General features: G+C 52.0%; 1 protein-coding gene across 3 annotated transcripts in view; it reads left to right on the top strand.

Moving 5' to 3' along the window:
• Positions 1–18,876, top strand: part of Vav2 (vav guanine nucleotide exchange factor 2) — a 185,033-nt gene extending 166,157 nt beyond the window's left edge. The window contains exons 18-27 of one of the 3 annotated variants that reach the window (XM_050154926.1): positions 2,509–2,633; positions 3,201–3,222; positions 4,346–4,473; positions 5,668–5,742; positions 7,311–7,363; positions 9,056–9,172; positions 10,626–10,713; positions 11,788–11,911; positions 13,680–13,834; positions 16,879–18,876. In XM_050154926.1, the coding sequence (XP_050010883.1) occupies positions 2,509–2,633; positions 3,201–3,222; positions 4,346–4,473; positions 5,668–5,742; positions 7,311–7,363; positions 9,056–9,172; positions 10,626–10,713; positions 11,788–11,911; positions 13,680–13,834; positions 16,879–16,926 (935 nt within the window). In that variant the 3' untranslated portion in view covers positions 16,927–18,876. Of the gene's footprint in view, positions 1–2,508; positions 2,634–3,200; positions 3,223–4,345; positions 4,474–5,667; positions 5,743–7,310; positions 7,364–8,142; positions 8,868–9,055; positions 9,173–10,625; positions 10,714–11,787; positions 11,912–13,679; positions 13,835–16,878 lie in introns of those variants that run through there. The other 2 variants (XM_050154927.1, XM_050154928.1) reach the window with 2 other exon arrangements.
• The last annotated feature ends 2,148 nt before the right edge of the window (positions 18,877–21,024 follow it).

Raw genomic sequence — 21,024 nt, 5'->3', positions numbered from 1 at the left:
TGTGGCCATAAGCCCCTCATGCACGGCAACTGCCCTAATTATACAGTGTGTGTGTGTGTGTGTGTGTGTGTGTGTGTGTGTGTGTGTGTGAGATTCTATTCTAAAAGTTAATAAACTTAATTATAGAAAAAAATGGGGACACTAGGGCGGGCGGTGGTGGTGCACACCTTTAATCCCAGCACTCAGGAGGCAGAGACAGACGTATCTCTAAGAGGCCAGCCAAAACTACATCGTGAAATTCTGTCTCAACAAAAGAGAAGAAACATGGCTAATGAACTTACCAAGATAAAGGCGTGGGTTGTGTGTGTGTGTAGCTCAGTTGGTAAAGTACCCTCAGGAGAATCAGGACAAAAACATCCTTGGTTCTAGAGAGAATTTGGGGTCGGCCTGGGCTACATGAGACCCTGTCTCAACATAAACGAAAGCCCTAGAAAGAGCTGAAGACTATGTTTTCTCACATTTTAAGTTTTCCTTTTTTTGGAAACCCATTTTTAGAGTTACCCTCCCCCACCTCTTAATTATTAGATACTTGTTGCTTAGAAACGTTTAAAATGTAAAGAAGTGTGAAGAAAAGGAAAGAAAACCCCTAGTCCTAGTTCCTTCAGGCACCCGCAGCCCTGTGGGCGTTTCCTTCCTTTTGCATCCCTGGGTGCCAGGTCCTAGTCTCCCGGGGCTTTTGTTCTATCTGGCATCAGTGGGGTCCTTCCAGAGACCATATCCTGTCATCACGGCCCCTGGCTGGCATCTGACTCCCCTCGGGTGGAGCCCATGGTCCCCTCGCTCCTCTGCGAGGGGATGCTGCTTTCCCTCTGATTGGCTCTGATGCTTTGGTCAGTGCTCCTCTGGCATTGGTCAGTTTAACGAGCCATTTCCTGCCCCACCAGCCAGCTCCCAAATAACAACACGGAAACGGCTTATTAATTATGAAGGCCTGGCCGTTAGCTTAGGCTTGTCCCACCAGCTCTTATCACTTACATTAACCCATAATTTTATTAATCTACATCCTACCACGTGGCTTTTTTTTACTTTTATTGGGGTTCCACATATATTTATACCAAGATTTCATTGATTTATAATTTTTTAAAAATTTATTTATTTATTAAAGATTTCTGCCTCCTCCCCGCCACTGCCTCCCATTTCCCTCCCCCCTCCCCCACCCAAGCCCCCCCCCCCCCTCCAAGCCCCCTTCGCCTCATCCCCAAGAGCAATCAGGGTTCCCTGACCTGTGGGAAGTCCGAGGACCACCCACCTCAATCCAGGTCTAGTAAGGTGAGCATCCAAACTGCCTAGGCTCCCACAAAGCCAGTACATGCAATAGGATCAAAAACCCATTGCCATTGTTCTTGAGTTCTCAGTAGTCCTCATTGTCCACTATGTTCAGCAAGTCCGGTTTTATCCCATGCTTTTTCAGACCCGGGCCAGCTGGCCTTGATGAGTTCCCTACCACGTGGCTTTTACCTCTCTTCCATTCTGTGTGTTCTACGTCTCTATGGCATCCTCTCCGCGCCTGTTTTCTTCTTCCCCATTTCTCTCCCTCTGCCCGAAAGTTCCACCTATACCTCCTGCCTAGCTATTGACTGTTCAGCTTTTTATTACACCAATCACAACAATACACCTTTGCACCCTGTACAAATATCCCACAACAGGTCAGCTTTCCCCTGTGAGCAATGAGAGTACCACCACCAAAGGAGATGGACTTTGTAACCCGTGTGGGAGCCATGCTACTCCTAGGGAGATGCCAGCCCCTCCTGAGAGCCATGGAGATCCTCTCTGGGCAGGGCAGTAGCTGTGCTGCCCTCCTGTGGGACATGGCTACCCACTTTCGTGTTCCAAGGGTCTGTAAAAGAGTCAAACGTTCCCAGAGGAGTCTGTAGCCACCATAGTTGGGGGTATTGAGGTCCCATCAGCCGCACACCCTTGCTGTCATAGCCCTCGTTTTGACTCCTGCTGAGGTAGAAGCCCAGCCTAGCCATGGCTGGGTGATGTCCTCCCTCCCACGTGACGACTGCATGACCAGTGTCCGACTTCAGGGTCTTAGAGGAGGAGGGAAACAGGAGCCTTTGCACACCCACCTGTGTATCACACACCCATGGCCGGTATCACCAACCAGGTGTAGAAATTGCCCCCTGAGAGGGCTGCAGAGATGGCTCAGAGGTTAAGAACACTGACTGCTCTTCCAGAGGTCCTGAGTTCAATTCCCAGCAACCACATGGTGGCTCACAACCATCTGTAATGAGATCTGGCACCCTCTTTGGCCTGCAGGGATACACACAGACAGAACACTGTATAATAAAACAAACAAACAAATAAATAAATAGAAATTGCCCCCTGAACCCAGTTGCCACCATTCAGAGTTGGCCCAGGCAGAAAAGCCTAGGCTATCTCAGGTATGACTTCCAGTCTGAGTTCCCCACGGCTCCCTAGAGCCAGAACTCAGAGCTTGCTGTCAAGGTGACCTTCATGGATGTGAGGCTGAGTCTCTGTGCGCTCTGTACTTGGGCTCTGAAGGGAGCTCCTTGCAGTTCAGCCAGCCACTCCTGTGCTGTGAGCATGCACTGTGGAGGCCACCTTTCTGTCGAGACTTCCACTTTGACCCCTGCTTTGCTTCCTTTGCAGGTTCTTCTGCAGACTCGGTGAGTGCTCCCAACTCCTCCCACTCTTTGGGGCTGTGCCAGCACAGAAGTGTGTCTGTCCGCTCCCTCCTGGGGTGTATCCAACAGCTCACCTGCTCTAACTCCCTAGGGATCTCCAGCTGTAGCTACACCTCTGCAACACAGCATGCTTGCCCACAGGGACAGGTCACTAAAGTCATTATAGTGCATGAGCCATGTCTCCAGCAAGCTGTGAGTCCAGCCCTGTTATCCAACCTTGAATGGATGCTCACCAGGCCCTGCAAGGGGATAGAGCTGGCTCCATCACGTAGCACTTGGTTGTTTTTCCAAAGGCGTGTCCAGAACAGACACTGGAGGATAGTCAGGGAGGCTTGCAGGGGAGGCGGGAGTTGGTGGTATGTAACAGTGTTGGGGTGCACAGGATAGGGTATGGCTAATGTTGGGAGAGGAAATAGTGTTGCAGACCTTCACTGGAGGTTAGGACATGACCCTGTTCTCCTGCTTCCTGCCTTGACCCTCCTGTGGGTAGTGCTATGTGGGGACTAAGGGTGGAGCACCTTCCCTAACCCTCTGTCCTTGTCCTCACAGGATGCTTCTGGAGCCGCCCCAGGTGAGTGCGCTGGGCTCATCCGCCTTTGCAGTCTGTATGGGCGTGTGGTAGCTGCTTAGCACAGCCGTTCTTTTTCTTTCTTTCTTTCTTTCTTTCTTTCTTTCTTTCTTTCCTTCCTTCCTTCCTTCCTTCCTTCCTTCTTTCTTTCTTTCTTTCTTTTTTCTTTCTTTTCATTTTAATTTCAAGACAGGGTTTCTCTGTGTAACAGTCTTGGCTGTCCTGGAACTCACTCTGTAGACCAGATTGGCCTGGAACTCACAGAGATCTGCCTGCCTCTGCTTCCCAAGTGCTGGGATTAAAGGCATATGCCACTACCACCACCCAGCTAGCACAGTCATTCTTGGCCCTGGACTCTCTGGCTGCCTCCCCAGGATGACTTGGGTTCTGATAGGGTGGGAAAGGGTCAGCCTGCAGAGAGGCAAGGACCTTCCACCCCAGCTCAGAGAGCTGCCAAACTGCTGGCCCAGAACCTGAGTGGGCAGGAAGTCCAGGGACCACTGCCATTTTTCTCTGCCCCTGGTTTGGGCTGCCCAGGCTGTTAAAACAGGCGGGCCTGACGGCTTCACAACTTGGATGAAGTCTGAGCTTCCTTAGAGGAAACTTAATCCCTTCCCAGATGTTGCCAGTGCTGGGCCATGGTGACCTGGACCAGGCCCAGCAGGACAGTTCTGTGACATCTTTGAACATCTGGGGTGAGACTGGGGCACAACGGGACTCCATCTGAGGATAACCTCAGGCCCTTAGAGGCTCAGGCTCCATCTCCATTGCAGTCTCTCAGGCCTGCCTTTGACCAGTGCTGTGGCCCCCTCATCTCTAACATGGGATCCCACCCCAACTTTACACTGCAGATCCCAGTTCAGTGGTGTCTGGAGGAGACCATAAAACACCATCTAAAAATAAATATCGTTCATTGAACTCTTCTGGCATCTGTTTCATTGAGTAGATTATCTACTTAGGATGTTTCCCAAAAAGATGCGGGAGTAAAGGGGTAGTGAGGCGCCTCTGTGTTGGGGAGCGGTTTCACCATAGGGTTCCCCAGACCAGAAAGGGTCTGTGATGGGGTGAGCTGCTAGCAGACACAAGGTCACCAGTGAGCCATCCTCCTCTACCTTGTCATCCATAGGTCCCAAGATGGTTGCTGTGCAGAATTACCATGGTAACCCAGCCCCTCCGGGAAAGCCAGTGTTGACCTTCCAGACAGGGGACGTGATAGAGCTGCTCCGGGGTGACCCCGATTCTCCTTGGTGGGAGGTAAGTTCTGGGCCCTGGAGGGGAGTCATGCAGCATTTCTTCTCCCTGCCCATCCCCCAAGGCCAAAGCAGGGAGGTTTGGGGGTGACGCCATGCTACACAGGTAGGGGTGCGGCGTGTTTCCACAGAGACTCTTGTTTGCTCTGTCCTTCCTGCCTCAGTGGACCCCACAGGCCCCCACTGGGTTCTGTCCAAACCATGTTGTGCCTCGTCTCCAATGTCCCCATTCCGGTTGACAGCCCCTCACAGTGTTGGAGATTGGTCCCAGGGCCCTGTGTGGTAGGAGCAAGACAAACATGGTACCCATCTTGATATTCTTGTGGGCTAGTTTACAGTTCTGAGCTGGAGTGTATTACATCTTTAGCATCCTTTCTTTTGAGCCCCAACACCTAAGGAACCCTGAGACTCCATGGCCAGCTTGGAGTACGGAGTTTGAAGGTTGGTGATATCTGTACTCTCTTGCTTCCCCAAGGACACCATCAGTAGCTGAGTCCAGACCATTGAGCCAGACTAGACAGTCACATGACATGAGACTCAAGGATGCTCTGCATCCCAGGTGTTAACGGTTTCATTCTGTAGCTGCGACAAGATACCCCGACAGAAAGCAATCCGGGAGAAAGGGTTTATTTAGCTCATGTCTCCAGGTTCCAGTCCATCACTGCAGGGGAGTCAGGCAGGAGCTTGAAACTGTCTGTCACATCCACAGTCAAAAGCGGGGAGAAGGAAGGCACGCTTGGTGCTTAGCGCAGCTTCTCCCCCAAGACCCAGCCCAGAAAGTGGTACTGCCCCTTTAAGGCTGCCTCTTCTCACCTCACTTAACCCCCCACAAAGACCGACCAGCCAGATGTAATCAGTTCCTTACTGAAAATTTTAGGAGATGGGTCTGGATAAAGAGGAGGACACTGGTAACTGGCTCTCAATGTTAGCATTTTTCTCTGGTCCCCCCCCCCCCCCCCCCCCCCCCCCCCCCCCCGGTGTCACCCGTCTCTTAGGTGGACTTGCAGAAACACTTGGCTGTTGTGTTGTCGGTGTTTATCTGTAAAGTGGGACCATCCTCACCGCTCTGCTCCAAGTGGTGGTGAGGTGGACTAAGTCACAGCAGAGAGGTGACACTCTTGTCGGGCCTGGGGTTTGTGTCTGTCTAGAAACAGGCACCCAAGGGTCCTTCATGCCTCCTGGTTGCTTCTTTCTCCAGGGGCGACTGGTTCAAACCCGGAAGTCAGGGTATTTTCCCAGCTCCTCTGTGAAGCCCTGCCCAGTGGATGGAAGGGTGAGTCTTTTTTCCTGCAGCTTCTCCATCACAGGGTCCAAAATGCAGAGTTCTAGGGCCAAGGAGTCAGGTTGTCCTTGCTGGATGGCCACAGTAAGCCTTATCTGGGGCAGAGCAGTTCATCTCAGGGTGGGCAGGGGTGCTATTGCCTGTTGAAGTTTTGGGGGCTGAGCTTGAGCGACCTGTGGATGTCTTAATCTGTTGCTGTGAAGAGACCCATGACCAGGGAAACTCTTAGGAAAGAAAGCATTTCATTGGGGGCTTGCTTACAGATTCAGAGGCTTAGCCCGTTATCATCATGGTGGGGAGCATGGCGGGTGCATAGGGACGTGCATGGCTCTAGAACAGTAGCTGAGAGCTGCATCCTGCAGCAGACAGAAACAAGGGTCCTGGCGTGGGCTCTTTGAAACCTCTAGTCCCATCCCTAATGACACACTTAACTCCAACGGGGCCACACCTTCTATCCCTTCTCAAATAGTTCCCTTCTCTTTGAGCCTAGGGGTCCATTCTTATTCTAACGCCACAGTGGGCATCCACCCAGTTGAAACTGCCCTCCCCTGTGGAGAAGGCTCTTTATGCCTCCTCATAGCTGGGAGAAGAGGAAGCTTCCCAGACACAAGGCCTGAGAGCTGGATCTTGTTAGGAACAACAAACAAGGCTGTTCTTGGCTCTGAGGTCCAAAGCAGCAAGGAGCTGGCCTGGAATAACCTGACCCCTCTCCCCGCGAGGACAGCTGAAAGCGAAAGAGACACTTCCTTCTCCCTGAAAGAGCTGGGACAGGAAGCGTCCCCGCTCACCCCAGACCTATGGTTCCTCTGCTGCTTGAAGGAAATATTAAACACTAAGAACTCTTTGGATAGACCTGGGGAACCCATAGCAGAGGAGGACAGGGGTCAGGGATGGGGGACACAGTACCTCCTGAATGTGGTCACCTCTTGCCCACTGTTGGGGATTTCTTGTGGCCTCCAGCCTTTCCCTCCCAGGAATGAAGTTTGCTGTTGATTCCTTATTCATTCAGGCCTTGTGAAAATCATTTCATTCATTCAGGCCTTCCGGGCAAGTCAGTCAGTCATTTCATTCATTCAGGCCTTCTGGGAAAGTCAGTCATTTCATTCATTCATTCACACCTTCCGGGAAAGTCAGTCATTTCATTCATTCAGGCCTTCCGGGAAAGTCAGTCATTTCATTCATTCATTCACGCCTTCCGGGAAAGTCAGTCATTTCATTCATTCAGGCCTTCTGGGAAAGTCAGTCATTTCATTCATTCATTCACACCTTCCGGGAAAGTCAGTCATTTCATTCATTCAGGCCTTCTGGGAAAGTCAGTCATTTCATTCATTCATTCACGCCTTCCTGGAAAGTCAGTCATTCTCTCATTCAATGTCCTGAACGTCTACTCAGAGGAAACTGGAAGTGCCCCTGGGATGTCACAGTTCAGGGGTGCTGGGCTAAGTTCACCTGAAATTATTGCCCAGTATAGACTGCTGGTCCCAGGGTTGAATTTCTCATAAACTTCCCCTCTACTGCATGCCCCAGGGGACATTAATGCACCTGTGTTCTGTCCCTAGCCACCTATTGGCCGCCCGCCATCCCGGGAGATTGATTACACTGCATACCCCTGGTAAGTGGATTGTGGGCAGCAGACTCGGGCATTTGGAGGCCCCTGTGCCATAGGGTGTGGCCCTGTAAGCCTGTGAGCGGGGGGGAAACTGAGCCCTACCTTGGCTCTCTCCCTGTCTCTAAAGCAGACACGTAGGCTCCAGTGTTTGTGGTCATGAGCCCTTTCCTATGCAGGCTTCACTGGGCTTCTTTATGTAAGCTGTAGAGCTGATGTATCTGTGGTTTGTAATCATGCCTTTGGTGAGAAGAGAAGCTGGGTTACATGGGAGGATAAAGGTGGATGTTTGGGTATGGTCACAGGTCACGTGAGTCTTGGCCTATTGACTCTGTCCCTGCTGTGTCCAGTGCCTAGAACTACTCCTCAAAGACGCATAGCCCCGCATGGCAGCACACACTTCTAACCCCAGAAGGGGCTCATTCCCCATTCGGTCCTCTGTCCCCAGACCTCATGTGTCTGCACAGCTTCCTGTGTCTTTGTCCCCTCCCAGCCCCTCACTGTTGTCTGTCTATTGCATCTCTCTAGGAAGCCCACTGGGCCTGTGGGTGCATGCCCACCCTGCCCTGCCCTGCAGGTAGCGAATGATGGATGTCATAGAGATCATGGGGCTTTCCCTCGATGGAGTCTTTATTTGTTTTACTGTGCAAACTACCTGGCACAACCACTTAAGGAAGGAAAGGGTTATTTAGTTCCGGGGTACAGTACGCCATGGGGAAGCAGCCATGATCAGGAAGCAGAGCGATGAGCAAATGCTGGCTCAGCTTGCTTTTCTTTTTATTCAGCCTGAGAACCCATCCCCTGGGACTGTGCCCCACCCGCACGGAGCCTGGGGCTTCCCACCTCAATTAGCTTAATGGAGACCACCCCTGAGACCTCAGAGACTTGTTCCCACGGTGGTGACTCGCGCTGACACTCAAGAATATCCACCACAGTTGCTTCGGTGTCTGAGTTATGTTTTCATTCTCTGACAATCTCAGACGTGTCTGGTGAATTCTAGTCATGTTACCTCCCCCACTCCTCGGCTCCCCAGCGTCTCCCCAGCTGGCACCTCCCACTTTCATAGTGTGTGCGACCCTCGGAGTTTATAACCAGAGTGTGGGCAACCTTTCAGTGGCTACTACTAAAGAAAGTGACCCCTCTCCCCGACCCCCCCCAAGAGATTTGATTTATTAGCCGCAGATCTACCTTGGTTGTTCAGCATTGCTGAACACTAGGCGCATGGTGTCACATTGTGGGAGCATGGGATTGCTTTGCTGAGGTGACCAACCTGACCACCTTTTTTTGATGGTGGGAACGGCCTGGTTTTGCTCAGATCTCATTCTGCATGGACGCTGGCCGTCTCCAGAGTGTCTCCCCAAGATGCCACGTCATTACTTCAAGTAGTGAAAACAATTTAGAAAAAGGGGGTCTGGTAGAAGTTTGTGCTTCGAACAGTCCCCCTGCCTGGCTGTGGCACTTTTGTCTCTCTCCCCAGTGACATCTTTCTCAGATATCCTTGTATTCTTGACCTAAGGTGCTGTTCCCCACATTGTGCTCTGGTCAGGACATGGCCACAAACTCCTCATCAGTCGCGTATCTCCTCACCTCAAAGGTTAAAGTTCAGACAAGGAGTAAAGTCCGAGACAGGTGACAATGTACACACCAAGGCCACCACCTCCTCAGCAATGTGTCACAGCTCTGATTTCCCGACCCCAGGTTTGCTGGCAACATGGAACGGCAGCAGACGGACAACCTGCTCAAGTCTCATCCCAGCGGGACCTACCTCATCAGAGAGCGTCCAGCCGAGGCTGAGCGCTTCGCCATCAGCATCAAGTAAGCCTAGGACTGTCCGTCTGTCTCCCCCCCCCCCCCCCCCCCTGTTATTGAGGGGATGGAGTGGGTCTTCTCCAATGTTCAGGCTAGAAAATCTTGGGCGAGGGAGCGGCAGAGAACACATGCTAGCCGTCGGGACTCCTTGCATGTGCTGGCTACACTAGACACAACTCCATGGCCACGTGGGTCGCGGAGGGAGAGTTTTTCAGACACAGGCGAACTGGTGGGACACTAGGAGGTGTTGCCAAGGATGTACTGGCTGCCTGTCCAGGGAGTCTTAGGTAGGATGCATGTACCCATCATGTTCTTTTGTGGCATCTGGGGACCCTTGGAGAACTCCAGCAGTGACCATGACAGCCTTGTAGCTTAGACCACAGGCCCTTGTTCTGGGCATCTTTCCTCAGATAAACAAAATGAAATAAAAAAAAAACCTGGCAGTTCATTTTCCTCAGCACAGGACACCCAGGGGCACAAGTTATTAGGTGTTACAGGGTTAAGACATGCATAGCCAACCCCACGTAATGACCTGGTAGACGTCACACCCACCTCATAGGAGTGTCCACTGTGTCTTGTGTATGCCTGGCCTTCAGGACAGCACTGTGGGGATCCTATTGATGAGGCTCACAGCACACATTCAGTCCAGGTGACACAGCTAGGTGCCTGCAAAGGCCCGGTGGAGTGGGAGACTGGTTACCCGGCAGCTTGATTACTCATTAGTCAGTTTTTGCTCTAGCTGATTGCAGGGTATTGAACCAACCTTGTATTCCTAGACATTCCTGGAATGTTTCTTCAGCCCTCAGCCCTGGCCAAGGTGCCTAGTCCGTGTTACATGTTCCGTTTCTGAACAGATAGATATACACGGGATGGGGAGATGGGTTCTCTTGCTTCACTGACTGCCTTCCTACACCCACAGTCATCGGGATACTGGCTCCAGTTTTCTGTCCGTGTGATGTCTTTGGCCATGATGCCTGACATGGCTTGGGGTGACTTTCAGAAGAGCCTCCCCCAAGGCTCTCTAGGTTGGGAACACTTGAACTAAAGACAGTGATGGATGAGGGCGGGGTCCGCTGTCTTTGAGCCATAGTGGACTTGCACTCTGTGCTTCTGGAGCAGCCTGGAGGATGTTAGAGACTGAGATCAGGGCAGTGTGCGCTGCTTCCAGGGAGAAGGGGGATCTCCTGGTGTCCAAAGCCAGTGAGCCAAAGCCCTAGCCTGGAGGCAGCAGAAACCTGCAGAGGGTGGTGGGAAGGGAGGAGAGGAGTGAGTTGGTAGTGGGGACTCTGGAGTATGGACTTCAAGCAGTCAGGGAGAGCGCTGGGCTAGGTCCCAGATCTGCCCCGATGGAGTGCTGGAGAAACGGCTGGCCTGGAGTGACTGCAGAGGTGGCACAGAGGTTTGGGCCAGGATTCCCCTGGAACAGATCTGGAGTAACCACTGGGCCGTGTCCGTCCAGGTTCAATGACGAGGTGAAGCACATCAAGGTGGTGGAGAAGGACAACTGGATCCACATCACCGAAGCCAAGAAGTTTGAGAGCCTCCTGGTACGTGTGCCCGGCACTCCTGCTGCCCCGGCCCCTGGCCGCGGAGGCCACAACGCCTCTCCACTCCACAGCCGTTCTGCTCCCCTATGGCCCATTCTCTCTACCTAGGGAGGGATGATTCTCAGCAGCGTGGGGGCAAAATTTAGGGGAACTTGATCGGGTACCTTGGGACAGCTGGGAGAATGTTGTACCTGAGTCGGGACACTCCAAAGCCTTCCCTAGGTCACGTGACAGAGCAGAAACCAAGGCCCAGGGAGGCTTCTCACCCAACAGGAGACTATAAGCAACCTCAACCCTAGTCTCTCCACCTCTTTGAGCCCCGCCATAATGAAGTGGAAGGCGTAGTGTTCCTTACAGTGACATGATAATGTTTCTGGTATTCCTTCCCTCCACCCCATCCCCTTTTCGGTACCAATGTGGAGCCCAGGGCCTCACACACTTTAGGCAATTGCCCTACAATTGGGCCCAACCTCAACCTCAGCTCTTTCTCTTTGTTTTTGGAGGTAAGGCTGCCCTTAAACTCAAAGATCCGCCTGCCTCTGCCTTCCTAATGCTGGGATTAAAGGCCTGCGCCACCACACCTGGCCCTAGATTTCTTTTAATCAAAAACACTGTCCTCTGGTAGGACGCTGGAGCTTTCCTTTCCCCTCTGTGGCCCATGGGAAAACGCAAAGTTAAACAGAAGGTGCCTAAAATCCCATTCTCAACCCAAAGCCAACATGTACCGTCAGGTGAGGCTCTAGGTGCCTCTCCCGGGGCAGCCAGGCCACTGTTGATGGGACTCTTACAAAGGCACGATGCCTCTCTTCATGTGGCCATCATTCATGGTTGCCCAGTCCTCTCCCTGGTACTGTCCTCATAGCATTGACCTGCAGGTGTGCCTGCACTCAGCAGTTTGTCCTCCAACCTTGGCATTCCTTCCAGAGCATTTGGGATCACTAAAGCTGAGGGAGAAGTCTTTGAGGCACTGACCATCCTAGCTGGACTGGGCTGGAGTGAGGGGCTCTCTGAGGAGCCCAGGAGGTGGGAGGGCTCCTGATTCTCCAGCCGTTGGTGAGCGTGCACCCCCTGCAGGAGCTGGTGGAGTATTATCAGTGCCACTCACTCAAAGAAAGCTTCAAGCAGTTGGACACTACGCTCAAGTTCCCCTACAAGTCTCGGGAGCGCGCCACCACCAGGACCTCAAGCCGGTCTTCAGGTAATGTCTGGGCCCAGGGTTATTCAGCCAGGCCACTTCCCAGGGCCAAGATGCTCCCTGTCCATCTGGGTCGAGAGTTGTTGCCCCCATCCCTGAGCGTGGACCCGGCCTACCTCGTCTGTCACTGCTGCTGGCCCATGCCCCTTCCCATTTCGTGTAGCAGATGGGGCCTGCACTGCCCCTCTGGCTCCTGATGCCTGTGCTTGGAGCTGACAGTAGTGAGAAGCAGTAGGGTGGGATCTGAGCAGATCCCTCCCAGGGTGCCCTGGGGCCTGGGATGTGCGAGCCAGCTATCTGCCTAAAGTGGGGACTCCAAAGCAGAAGACAGGGGCACAACCTGGACCTTGGGACAGACAGAGGGCCAGAGCATTTGGCTTCCAGCTCAGAGCTCTTTGCCTTAAGTAAGCCAAGTCTCTGGTCTACAGGGACCTGCAGAGCCCTGAGACCTCTCCTCCCCTACTCCAGACAGAGCAGACAATCAGAGGGTTGCCAGCCTCTATGGCAGTGGGCCCCATTGTCTTTTCTTTTTTAAAGATTTATTTATTTATTATGTATACAACATTCTGCCTCCATGTATGCCCACATGCCAGAGGAGGGCGCTAGATCTCATTATAGATGGTTGTGAACCACCATGTGGTTGCTGGGAATTGAACTCAGGTCCTCTGGAAGAGCAGCCAGTGCTCTTAACCACTGAGCCATCTCTCCAGCCACCCCCCACCCCCCAATTGTCTTTTCAAGACATAGGTGAAGAGCAAGCAGTGGTCTAGCTGTGCCTATGCTAGGTCCCTGCCCTTCCTGGTGCCCTCCTGAGGTAGAGCCTGGCATCCCCTGTGCTCCGCGGCCATCAGCGTCCTGCCTTCTGTCTTATGCTTTCTCTTGCCTCTTTGCAGCTTCCTGCGCCTCCTACAACTTTTCTTTTCTCAGTCCTCAGGGCCTCAGCTTTGCCCCTCAGGGCCCCTCCGCTCCCTTCTGGTCAGGTACCTCTACTGCTCAGGGCCCAGCCTGATGGGTCCCCCTGGCTGTGCAGCCCGGTGCTGGGTGGGGAGGGGGCTGGGAATCAGGGCCACCGAGGCTGCTGCACAGGAGGACACTTTAGGCAGGGCTCTTTCCTGGTCACGCTGATAGCTACTTCCCTGCCTCCTCAGCTGTTACCCTTCACAGCCATTGGGAGCTTTGCCTCTGGTTGTGGGAAATAGGATGGGCGGAGCTGGCAACTGCTCTGTGTCCTTGACAGCTGCCGTAGGAATGGAATGGGTGCAGAAGAAGGGGCTGCGGTCAGCCTTGGTACAGCATGCGTTCTGCTGCCAGAGTCAAAGCCCTGCTGTGTGTGGCTGTGTCCCCTCACTCGCTGCCATTGTCAACCTGTTCCACGGGACTTTCTGGGTTCTGGGCCAAACCAGTTCAGGGGGCTTCCAGTCTAGTTTGGAGATCTAGGATGGGGGAACCACAGGCTGTAGTGGTCAAGATGTGGGTGCCTGCTCTGTTCAACAGTGACATGCCTGTTGCCTGTGATAGCTGCCCAGCATGGGTGGTGATAGCTCCAACCCTTTCTAGTGCATGCACGGGTGTCTATATACCCAAAGCCACCAAGGTTTGAAGGGCTCTGAACTGGAGGCTAATGTGTCCCTCCAAAGACCTTCTTCTGGCTGTGGGTACAAAGCCAGACTCTATGTACTTGGGACGAGACCTAGCTCGGTCCGAGGGCCTCTGAGCCCTGACTGAGCAGCTCCTGCGGTTGTGTGATGTCCCACCCTGTCTGCCCCAATAGTGTTCACGCCGCGGGTCATTGGCACAGCTGTGGCCAGGTACAACTTCGCTGCACGGGACATGCGGGAGCTGTCGCTGAGGGAAGGCGACGTGGTAAAGATCTACAGCCGAATCGGCGGGGACCAGGGCTGGTGGAAAGGCGAGACAAACGGACGGGTGAGTAACTTGCCTGGCCAGAGGGCTTCGTGAAGAGGCCCAGTGCCTCCTCTGACCCAGTTGGACTCAGACAAGCTATTCTAGAGCCTCGACCATGCTTAGCCTTGTTCTAGGCACACTGTGTCTGAGCTCTCTCCCTGATGTCACAGGGGTCGGGGGGAGGACTGCGAATCCAGATGTTCACTGTGATCCAGACCCCATAGACCCTGTACTATGTCTGACCCTGTTTCTCTGCCTTTATGGTCACTCAGGAACAGGTTTTATATACAGTCTTCTGGTCACTTGCAGGTAGAGAAGCAACAGGGACCCATCAGGTCCTATCCACCTTATCCCTTCCTCCTGTTGCCAATGACTGCCAGGTGGTTCCCTCAGACTCTTTCCCCTAGAGACCTGCAAAAAGCCCTCTCTATCCCAAGACCCATCTAGAGCCACTGGCTTTGACCCAGGTCTCTGAGCAACCTTTTGGAAAGGCAGAGAGTTCCATGTGCCACCAGTAGGAAAACTGAGTGTTTTTGGGATTGCAGGTACCCACAGACAAATGTACTTGTCTGCAGAGAGCTGGGCAGCCTCGGCTCCCCTGCTGAACGTTCTGCAGCTGGTAGCAGTAGCCATTCTGTTACCTCTGAGCTTGGCATCTGTGTTGCAGGCCCCAGATGTGTTCACTTATACCCAGTTGCCCTTCAAAAGAGTGAAGGCAATTAAGTCATAGCAGCGACTTTGAGGGCTGGCTCTGAAAGCAGGCCCATGCCGGTTGTCTTGGAAGCAGCTGGGGCCCTCACCAGGTCCAGGCAATTCCTTAGCACAATTTGAAAATAACTAGTTTGAGCTTTTGTGAGTAGCTCTTGTTGAGTTAACCTGCTGTCATTGTGGAATGCCCCTTTATTTCTGGCAGTTTTACTGCTGAACCTATCTTTTGACAGAGGAGGCAGCAGTTTTCCTTGAGTGGGTGCTTTTCTAACCACCTCCCCACACTCTTTCCTATTATGGTTGATTTTTCTCTTTCCTAGTACTTGAGATAAGTTTCTTTCTTTCTTTCTTTCTTTCTTTCTTTCTTTCTTTCTTTCTTTCTTTCTTTCTTTCTTTCTTTCTTGAGATAAGTTTCTTATAACCAGTTGGAATTCTCAAAGTGGATCTAATGTGGCAGTCTTTGCCCTTTAGTAGGCCTATGTAGTCCATTTACATTTAGTATAAATAGTGGGCTATTCATTTGTAAGACCAACATCTTGTTGCTTATTGTCGGTCAGTCGTTCCCCTCTCCTTTCTGAGCAACTTTTGGGTTAACCCATATATTTTCTATTTCATTTCCCCTCCTCATGATGGGTGTTTTAGTTATATACCCTTTTACCACATGCGCTAATATCCTGGTGGTTGCAGGTGCTCTTGGACTATATAGAGTCCCTGCGGTGATGACTTTTACCGCTGGGAAAGTGTGAATTTTTAATTCACAGCCTTGAATTATAAATTATTTTCCTCCCAGTTTTTGTATGGTGTTGTCATGTATCTTATACTTTTTAGTATTTGAAAGTAATTGCCCAAATGACATTTTTTTACTCATTAATATTTCCTGAAGTCAAGGCCTTTCTCCTTTGACATAATACAGTTCTCTGATCTGTAGTCAAATTTTCTAATTTCACTGAATTTCTCAATTACCTTTCTTCTTGCTGTTGTTTCCTGGATACATGGACTACTCGCCATGGCCATCATCTTAATTGAACCGTTCCTCAGTTTCTCTTGGTCATATATGGCTTGTAACATTTCTTGAAGAGAAGACAGTTACTTTACCCCATTGTTAGGTTTTCTGTTTCTACAGAGGCTGCACCTTCATGGTGGTGCACACAGGACTGTCATTCACCAATGTCAGTCACAGCACCTGTCCTGTGCTTCTGCAGCTGTGATAAAACACTGACCAAAACCAGCTTAGGGGAGGAAAGGGCTTCTTTGATCTTACCTGTCTCAGGATGCCCTGCCTAGGGGATGGTGTTGCCCACAGTGGGCGGAACTCTCCTACATCAACTAGCAATCCAGACAGTCCCGCGGACACATCTGTCTGGTCTGGAAACTGCCTTAACCAAGGCTTGTCCTCTGAGATCTAGCTAGGATGGGTTCTGATTGGAGTGTCCAGGTCCAGGTTCTCATTATCTGTGGAATTAACTTTGAACTTGATTGAGAGTCCATCTGCCAGGTTCCTCTCTTTCCTTTTCCATCTGCATTCTATCCTGGATTAACCTATTGTTAGTCCTGCTGCTCCCTGTCTAACCTGTTGTTACTCCTTTCAGAGTCTTTCTAGTCATTGTATCTTTTGATTCTAGGGTTTTTCCCCTCTTTTTCCCTTCTTCCTATTTTGTCTATTGGTTAGTTTTGTTTTATTTTTGAAGCCAGGGTCTCACTGAAAAGGCATGGCTGGCCTTGAACTCAGGGCGATCCTTAGTCTGAATGCTGGGGTTGTGGATGGGCGTCACCGCATCCAGCTTCTGGCCTAGGGCTTCTTTGTTGACTCCTGTTTTCTGGAAGGAATGTCTGCCCTCTCACCAGTTTCCTAACTATATGGGGTAGCTCTTACTAACTGTATGGGGTAGTTCTTACTAACTATATGGGGTAGTTCTTACTAACTATATGGGGTAGCTCTTACTAACTATACGGGGTAGCTCTTACTAACTATATGGGGTAGCTCTTACTAACTATACGGGGTAGCTCTTACTAACTATATGGGGTAGCTCTTTCCATTCTGGCCCAGGACTCCTATCTGCTACCTGTGTTTGTTTTTGATTTTCATAACACTCATGGCGGAAAGCCAGGTTGTGTCTCAAGAGATGTGGGGAGATTCAATGTTCTCAGTAGGGTCTGACATCTTTCTCATAGGTAGATCATGAATTAGGTCCAGGCTCTCAGTCTCTCTTCAAGGCTCACTGAGACCTGGTTAAGATCTCTGGCTTTTAGGGGGGGGGGTTCTCATCTCCCTAAGCACTTCCTGTCCCTGCCCTAACACACACCTTCTTGCCATGTGCACACACATGCAGACATGACATCACTGCCCTCTCTTTCAGATTGGTTGGTTTCCTTCGACATACGTGGAAGAGGAGGGCGTCCAGTGAGGGCAAGACCTGGCCAGGACTCACGGATGTTCTTGGGAATCACCCCAGCTCTGAAGTCCACCTCTGGCTTCTCCATGGTTCTGGGAACTGCCTGCTAAGCCTGCAGCTGTTATGGCCCACAGGGATGGGGAAGGTGTTCCACCGTCACCTGCCCGGGGTGGCCCGTCCCTGGGTACATTCCTTGTACATAGAGGAAACCTGTGCTGGCCACACCCAGAGCACCAAGGAGAGGGGAACTTGGGGCCGCTGTGGCCAGGTGGGTGTGGATGACAGCCAAGGTCAGAAGACACGGCCTGCCCCTCTGGTTTAGGTGTTCAGGTGTGCCAGGGAGAGCTGGGGACAGCAGAGGGGGCCCTTCCCAGCCCCGTCTGCTCGGCCCTGCACTGATCTGCCTGTCTTTGCTGCTGCTCTCTAGAGTGGGTGTCAGGTCTCAGGAGGCAGGCAGGACCAGACCATGCTGTAGCACACACTAGGCCCATCTGGGGTGCAGGGTCAGAGAGTTTGCACAGGGGCCACCGGGTCATGCTGGCTCTGCAGATTTCTCTGACTGCCTCCCTTCCCCACAAGTCAGGGTCCTGCTGGGTGCTATCTGGGCAGGGTCCCTCTTTCAGGAGGGGCCTTTGGAAAGATGACATTGCTGACCCACCCCCATCCCACCCCGAATCAGTGGTACTGCTCTTTGCTCCGAAGCCTCTTTCCTGAGGTCTTCCCTGCCCTGCTGCCAGGGGACACATCAGTGAACCCCAAAGGGCAGGGGAGAGAACCAGGATCTCCTCCTCCAACTGCCTCTTTTCTCTCCAGGAGGCACTCTTGCTTCTTCTGCATTCCAAACCATGGTCCCTAGGGGTCTGCTGGCCTTTGCACTAGCCCTCACCAGGTGTCCCCACAAAGATCCTGCAGCCCACACACTGGGCTTGAGGCCAACCCAAAATAAGTGCTCTTGGGGTGTCTCCACCCTTTTCCCCTCCTCTCTCCTGGTGCTTCCTAGCCATTGACTCCCGTTTTCTCCCTCCATCTTGCTGCACAATCCTGGATGAGGAGAACCAAGGCTAGGGTTTGAGACATTGTCTCTGCTGGAATGGGGCCGGGACCTGCACCTGGGGCTATTTTCCAGCGTTGGCCTCGTGGCCTCCAGCTTCGTGCCCACACACAGCTTGCTGGGATGTGGAGGGAGGCACCTAGGAACTCAGAAGACGGGGAGCAACAGAGAGTGAGACACCCTGGAAAGGCTCGGGCCATGAGAAGCTGGTGTGGGAGCAGGGGGCTTGCAGAGAGTCGGGGGCACAGGCCACTTTGCCCGGCTCCTCGGCCCAGCCTGCCCGGTGCCAGCGCAGGCTGTGGGGAGGACTCTGCCAGCCCCTTCCATATGAATGCCCTCAGAACACCCTTGTGCTTTAGTTTTTTTCTGGTTTTTGTTTGTTTGTTGTTGTTTTTGTCCTATTATGTTTTGTTTTGCCTGTTTGTGTTTTAAAGGGGAGGGGAAAGTTGTAATTATTTCATCGAAATCTCCCATTATATATCTGTGAATAAGAGATTCTATAATAGCAAAATGATGTATATTTTAGTTTGTCATGATATAAGTCATGATAATGAAGGACACTGAGAAAAAGAGTAATCTAGAGCCCTGGTTTTGTGAGTGTTTTGTGTTTGTTTTGACGTTTGTGTTTGGTTTAGTTTTTTTTTTGTTTTTGCGCCACACTGGGCAGGGTGATGGGAAGGCTGGGCAAGCTGGTACACAGGTGCCTCTGCAGGAGACTGGACACCATTTGAGGGCTGAGGGCTGGGGGCCTGAGATCAGCTGTGAACATTTGCAGTACAATGCATGCAAGTCAGGGATGAGGGGGTCCCACAGTCAGCAGCACCCCCAATGGAACAATTGTACATTTGCCAATGGGTTTTCCTCCCCAGACTACGGTTTTTACTACAAATAAACCTACGTTCTATTCTGCAGCCGTGGTTAAACTTTTGTGCCTGGGAGGGACTAGCTGGCGTCCTAAAGTTCAGCAGGGTTTATCCTACCCAAAGACTGACTGCCAGATGGTCCCTGCTGCCTGGCTGGTACAGCATCCAGCAAGGTCCAGCGGGTGGTCTTAGAGCAAGAGCCTCGGTCTTCAGCAATAAAAACAGCACTTTCTTCTCTAGGGTGAATCCTGTGTCCTTTGATATAGAAAACCTAAATGATCAAGTGTTGTCTGTCCCCATGAGTCCCTACAGACAAAAGCAGCCTTAGGATCCCAGTCTCCTATCCCCAGCCTATACTTTCCTCTTCATGGTCGCCTGGCCACCCAGTGTGACTCCTGAGGTTCCTAATGGTATAACTGGAAGGAAGCAGAGGCCCTGTCAGCTCTGTAGCCAGCACCTTGTTGCGGGGCCACTCGTGGCTACAGTGGTGCTTGGAAGCACACAGAGTGTTTGGCACATACTCACCTGGAGAATGTGGTGCCCTGTTACCAAGGAGATGGATCAATGCCAGCTGGCTGCCCTTGACATTGGTGCACTTTGTGGGTCCCTGTGAATGTTACACGAGACTAGGGAGCACTTGGCTAGTGTGGTTTCTTGTTACAATTGTGGCCTGAGGCTATGGTCACACTACTGAGAGTGGAGGAGCCCACACCACCCCATAATAGCCCTAGCACTCTGTGTGTCTAGGACTATGATTATGTGTCCTTCCCATGTGCCCAGGCCAGAAGCAGGTGGACATGAGGATTTATGTCATCCTGTCTTTATCATCCTGTGCACGCTCAGACCCTTGTCCCAACACGCCTCCACCGCAGTTGGGTGTTTGGACACGTTCTTACCAGCCTATGATAGCTTCGGCCACTGCAGTCTGCCATGGGTTTTGTAACCAGAAGCTATTGGGAAGTAGAGGACAGACCACAGGGACTTCAGCCACCCACCAGCTCCTCCTGATTATGTCCAGGCCTTGCCACCATCACCTCCTCTGGGTCTCTTGCCTTGGTGGCGTAAGTCCCCCCATGTGGGCAGCAGGTAGAAGAAGCAGCTCCCTCAACCCTGTAGCCCTTTCTGGGATATTCTTGGGTCCAACACTGTCCCCCTTGGGCCACAGTCCCCTGGTTCCCTGTGGGCTCTGTGCCTTTCTCTTCTTGGATGATCTCCCTCGCCTCTACTGTGAGAAAAGTGGAAGACCGAAGATATGGGTACGGAAGCAGCCCCCCCCCCCATATCCCTGTGGTCCCAGACCTCAAGGCCAAGGCCTGATGATTTTTTTTTTTCTGAAGATTTCCTCCTTGGCTTGCAGTGGAAGCCTCCTGCTATGGTCTCTGGTGGCCTTTCCTTGGCACACATGTTTCTTTCTTTTCTCATGAGACCCCTAGCTTTGTTGGGTTAGGAGCCAGCGAGGACCTTGCTAACTTTGCCTCTTATAATAAGACCCATCTCTGACAGGTCCCCGGAGCCCTGAGGTGCCCTGGGAACCAGAGCTCACAAGTTTCCATTACATGGCTCATCCCCAGCCCTATCCACATCACTGTTATTGAACATGCACGTCCTCTGGTTGCCTGTAGAAGGAAATGCAGTCATGACCCGGTGGCCAGCCTACTTGGCACACTGAAGCATAGCGCATCAAGCTCCCTGAATTCTGAAGTTGCGTGAGTAGCAGGTAGCTGGCCTGTGGATGAGTCTGCACACCTCTGCATCTCCTTTAATGCGCTTCTTCCACATAGGGTGTATTCACACCTGGTGGTGTGAGCATTTCGGTTTCCAGTCCGAGGTAACGTGCTAACCTATCACAGTTAGAGGTTTCTACTATGTAAGTGGTTGTTCACGTGCCTTAAAGCAGACGCTGTTCCCTGACTGTCTCTGGAGTGGTTTATCTCCAAGCCCTTTACCGATCCACACACATTGCTATTCTATCAGGGGATGCTGGGGTCACAGCGGCAGTCACCCACTGTCCTTTCGCTGGGTGACGTGCCTTCCAGGATGACAGAGCCCAACCTCCCTGTGCTGGCTTTATGTCAATTTGACACAAGCTACAGTCATTCTGGAAGAAGGAACCTCAGTTGAGAAAATTCCCTCACCAGATTTACCTGTGGGCAACTTAGCGGTACATTTTCTTGATTGATGAAGGATGTGGAAGAG

Source organism: Alexandromys fortis, unplaced genomic scaffold, assembly GCF_014885135.2.
Source record: "Alexandromys fortis isolate MF-2015 unplaced genomic scaffold, M_Fortis_MF-2015_v1.1 scaffold_72, whole genome shotgun sequence".
In the NCBI taxonomy this organism is placed as follows: domain Eukaryota; kingdom Metazoa; phylum Chordata; class Mammalia; order Rodentia; family Cricetidae; genus Alexandromys; species Alexandromys fortis.
This window is presented reverse-complemented; position numbering and strand designations above follow the sequence as displayed.